Below are 4,484 nucleotides of genomic sequence, written 5' to 3' on the forward strand. Positions count from 1 at the left end.
CATGATTTTTGTACGCAAAGGCAGACTGTCATGTGCTACTCGCCATATGAACATTTTGATCTTTTTTTTAAAAAAACTTATGGATACTTTGATCTCTTTTTCTAAAAAAAATGGACATTCTGTCATTCTGATCTTGAATTCTTGATTGGGCAGCGTCAGCTCCAAATCTTTTTCCAAGGGGGAGCAGCAGAGAAGGAAACGTGCTTACTAATGGGCCAGGCCTAACATGGGCCTACTTACTAGGGACTTATTCGTATTCGTATATACCCAGCCCGAAAGCCGAATAACTATCCCCCACGTGGCCCTGTCCTCCTACGATTCTGAAGAAAAAATCCCCTCCAAAAAATAGAAAGAAACAACCACTTTAAAAAAACACAAACCGAACATGGCATAAAACCACCGATTGCAAGGATCTGACCTCTAGGGTTTTAGGCTTATTTTCTCGCCGTCGCCGCCATGTATGGGGACTCCGGCGAAGCACCCCCGTGACGCGGCGGCGGCCTCGCGCATCCCCCAGCGCCTCCAGGCCGCGGCCGCCACGGTCTCCACCGCCCAGATCCTCCGCGCCTCCGGCTACTGCGCCGCGGAGGCCGCCGCGCTCCGCGCCCTCTCCGACATCGCCGGCCGCTACATCGAGTCCCTGGGCCGCGCCGCCGCGGCCCTCGCCGAGGCCCACGGCCGGACGGAGCCCAACGTCGCCGACGTCGTCCTCGCGCTCGAGGAGCACGCGCTCGGCGGCTTCCCCGGCGCGTCCAACCCCGCGCGGCCCGTGCTCTGCTCCGGTGCGCTCGCCGAGCTCGCCGGGTTCGTCGCCGCGGTGACGGAGGTGCCGTTCGCGAAGCCCCTGCCGAGGAGGGATCCGGGCTCCGGCTGCGGCAAGGGGTGGGAGAGCTTCGCGGCTGCGGAGCGGGAGCCGCCGCTGAGGCACGTCCCGCACTGGCTGCCCCGCTTCCCCGAGGGGTGGGAGGAGCGGCTGCGCGGCAGCGTCGAGGCGGCGGCGGCGAAGGATGACGAGGACACCGGGGGAGTGATAACGGTGATGCCAAATGGTATTGTCGTGGAAAATGGCAGGAGAGCGGCCGTGCCGGAGAACAGGGAGAAGGTGTCGTTCCGCTTGCGGGAGAAGCGGCGGCGGCGGCTTGCGGTGCCACCGGAGAAGAGCGGTGGTGCTTTGGAACGATCCGGGAAAAAACAAGAAAATTTCATGTAAAAGTTTACTCGATGTATGCTGATTGCGCATCGAAACCGCGACCGAGATGGACGCGGCACGCTGCGCTCGACACTGTACACCACCGAAACAGAGCATGCTCCGGTTGTAAAATTGCACGGATTTAGTTATTTATCGTTTGCACAAGTTCAGTTCATTCACCGAAGCAGAGCATGCTCTGGTTGTAAAATTGCACGGATTTAATTATTTATCACGTTTGCACAGGTTCAGTTGATACAACGTGAATATTTTTTATTTTAGTTATGCAATTGTTTTTCAGCTGCTCTCGAGTAAAGGAAGTTTTTTTTTCCAAGATGTTGCACACGCGTTGTTTGGAGTTTTTTTTAAACAGCCCGGACAGGAGAGATGCCGATTAGTACAAACAATCAAAAAGCAAGATCATTTGAGGAGAATCAAATGAATCGTACCCCCTCCGTTCCGTTCCAAATTGCAGGTCGTTTTGACTTTTCGAAAAGTCAAAACGACCTACAATTTGGAATGGAGGGAGTAGCGCAGGATGATTTTTGTTTATACTCGCATTTGCTACTTTTGTGATGGCTAACAACGACTACAATGATGACGAGCCCAACAAAATGGAGAACAATTAGCGACGAGAGTAATTTAATAAGCAAACTGGACTCTAATACTTGAGTGGTTGCTACTTGCTAGGCAACGGCTACAATTTTTTTGGGTAATTGGCAGGTGCTCTGGCTTCTCATTTAGCAACGGCCAACGGAAACGAGGGTGAATACAAAAGTGGACATAAGCAAACCATAGAGACAGCTATTTCGTTCTCAATTGGAGTTAACATACACAGGACAGTTATTTCTTACTTAAAAGAAATATGCTTAGCAATTTATTCACTCGCCAAAGTAAAAACATTTTGTGAGAATCGTCTCTGCCTCAGTGCCTCACAGTGCAGATCAAGCGTATATACGTACATAAAGCAAAGAGCATTGACAAAAGGTTGAAAGTTTGAAACAGCAAAGAGCACGAACTTGACAGGATTTTAGCACACATCGCGTGAGGTGGGACCATCAGGTTGGCGATGGCTCACGCGTCCATCTCCGTCCAGGTCAGCGGGAAAGCCTCCTCGAAAACAGCCTGGTCATACAGCACCGGCTTCCCCTTCCCGGGCTCCTCCGGCCACACCAGCGTCGCCGTCCCGGCCGCGGCGCTGAGAGCCTCCATGAACGCCTCGCACGCGGCGATGACGCGCTGCCAGTTATACCCTTGGTGGCGGCCTCGACGCGCAGCATCTCCTTCTGGATCCGGCGCACGCAGGGCTGTTTGGTTGGAGCCCGGCCAAAAATGCCTGGTGAGAACTGCTGCCTGTATACTGCCTGGGAGTTCGTTTGGTTGGAACCCTTGAGCTTCTGCCTGCTCAGAGCTGCCTGCGCTTGCTGCCTGGACGCCAGGCGTACAAAATCGGTCGCCTGGCTCCCGTCGGACCTGCCTGGGACTAATCAAGCGATTCACCACCGCACAAACACACTTTGCCCTTTTAGACTTCCCATTCTGTCTTTCAAAAAATAATTCTGTCACCTCATTTTCTCGCATGCATGGAAGAAGAAAACAGGAAGCTTGATTTTGTGTTCCGAGTTGCACTTTCCTTTCGTTCTTACATTGTAATTTCATCCGGGAAAAATATTTCTGAACTTTTTCTTTCTTTTTTTCAATTCAACCAGTTCCATTTGATCTGCTTGCTAGCATTTGATTTACCACTTTACTTTTATTTTCTAATCGTGCTTTCATTTATATAGAAAAATATGCAACTGTATTAAGGTGACAAAATTTTTGTGCTGACCGAGAGAGATGGTAATCAAGATGTACTTGTGGTGTTGATACTACAAAATCCAGGCAATTCATGACGTACCAAATGCTGCCTGCCCCTTTTCTTCGTGCAGGCATGATTTCATGATCTCAACCAAACGACACCATGGAATTAGGGTCTGCCTGACCAGGCAATTTCGCCATCAATAACAGGCAGTTCACAGGCAGCTCAAATGTCCGGGCAACTTGATGAGAGCTGCATCCAAACAAGCCCGAACTTACCGTGGTCGACGGAACAGGCCCCGGACGGTGGCCCTCGCGTCCTCGCGGGCCGCCTGCTCGAGGAGGCGCAGCGCGGACACGACGTCGTCGTAGCGCGCCCAGCGGTGGGCGCGCGCCATCTGGAGGGGCACGGCCGGGCCGTAGCCGCCGTCGGTGGCGTTGCGGATGACGCGGGGGATGTGGCGCCGGTCGTCGTTGTCGGCGTCGCCCGCGTCGCGCGGTGCTGCTCGCTTCATTGTTCGGTGTGGGACGAGACCAGAGAGGCAGAGAGGGCTCGGCCTTGGCATTATGAAGAGGTGGGGGCGTGGGGCCTTGACTTTGAGGTGGGGTTGACTTTTGAGACGTGAACGACGGAGCAAGTTGACATTGCAGCGGCAGCGGTAGTGGTAGTAAAGTAGCAGTGGATGGAAATGAGAAGGCGAGAGAGATACATGCTGCCAGTAGTGCCGGTACAGCGTGACAGTGCAAATAGCATGAGCACGACCATGATTCCGACACTGAATTAAACCCCGTACTACTCCTACATTACTTTTTTTTTCCAAAATAGTCATCATCCTCCCTGAACTTTGCAACGAGGATCAAGTTCGTGCCTCAACTTCCATATTGGTCAATCTAGTCCCTCAACTTTATCAAACTCGTCCTTTGTGCTCATATGGAGCTCCATATTAGCATGAAACTGATGCGAAAAATCTTTTATACCGTTGTCTCCTTTCCCTCTTTAATTTCCACCGTTAGCAGTACAAATCCAAAATAAATATGAGCATATTGTGTTTATCGAGAGAGTATGAATACATATGTGGAGAGTGTATACCGTACTTATGTGAGAACATGTCAATTTCAATTTTAAAGCATGTGTACGTACACTGAATTGTATATATACCAAAATAATATAAGTACATACTTGTTTGATTACATACATTTTGCATATCAAATTCGTATGGGCATGACTAGATACATTTTTTAGAAATCATATTATTTTGTATTAGTTAAAAATATATTGTTTTGTGTATATATTAAAGGAGCATGAGCACATACATGTTTGACCTACAAGAGTCAAGGGTAAAAGTGACTTTTAGCATTAGTCTCATGCTAATTTAGAGCACTGCATCAACATAAGGACGAGTTTGACCTAAAAATGGAAGTTGAGGGACTAAATTGGTTAATCTAGGGATGAATTTAACCCTCGGTGCAAAGTTCAAGAACCACAATACCTATTTTACCT

General features: G+C 50.0%; 1 protein-coding gene across 1 annotated transcript; it reads left to right on the forward strand.

Moving 5' to 3' along the window:
* The first annotated feature begins 346 nt into the window (after positions 1-346).
* On the forward strand, positions 347-1,431 carry LOC117841939 (transcription initiation factor TFIID subunit 8). Its single transcript, XM_034722266.2, has one exon. The coding sequence runs from the start codon at positions 461-463 to the stop codon at positions 1,208-1,210; it is 750 nt and encodes a 249-aa protein (XP_034578157.1). The 5' UTR covers positions 347-460; the 3' UTR covers positions 1,211-1,431.
* Positions 1,432-4,484: the final 3,053 nt, after the last annotated feature.

This window comes from Setaria viridis, chromosome 1 (genome assembly GCF_005286985.2).
Source record: "Setaria viridis chromosome 1, Setaria_viridis_v4.0, whole genome shotgun sequence".
NCBI classification, from domain to species: Eukaryota; Viridiplantae; Streptophyta; class Magnoliopsida; order Poales; family Poaceae; genus Setaria; species Setaria viridis.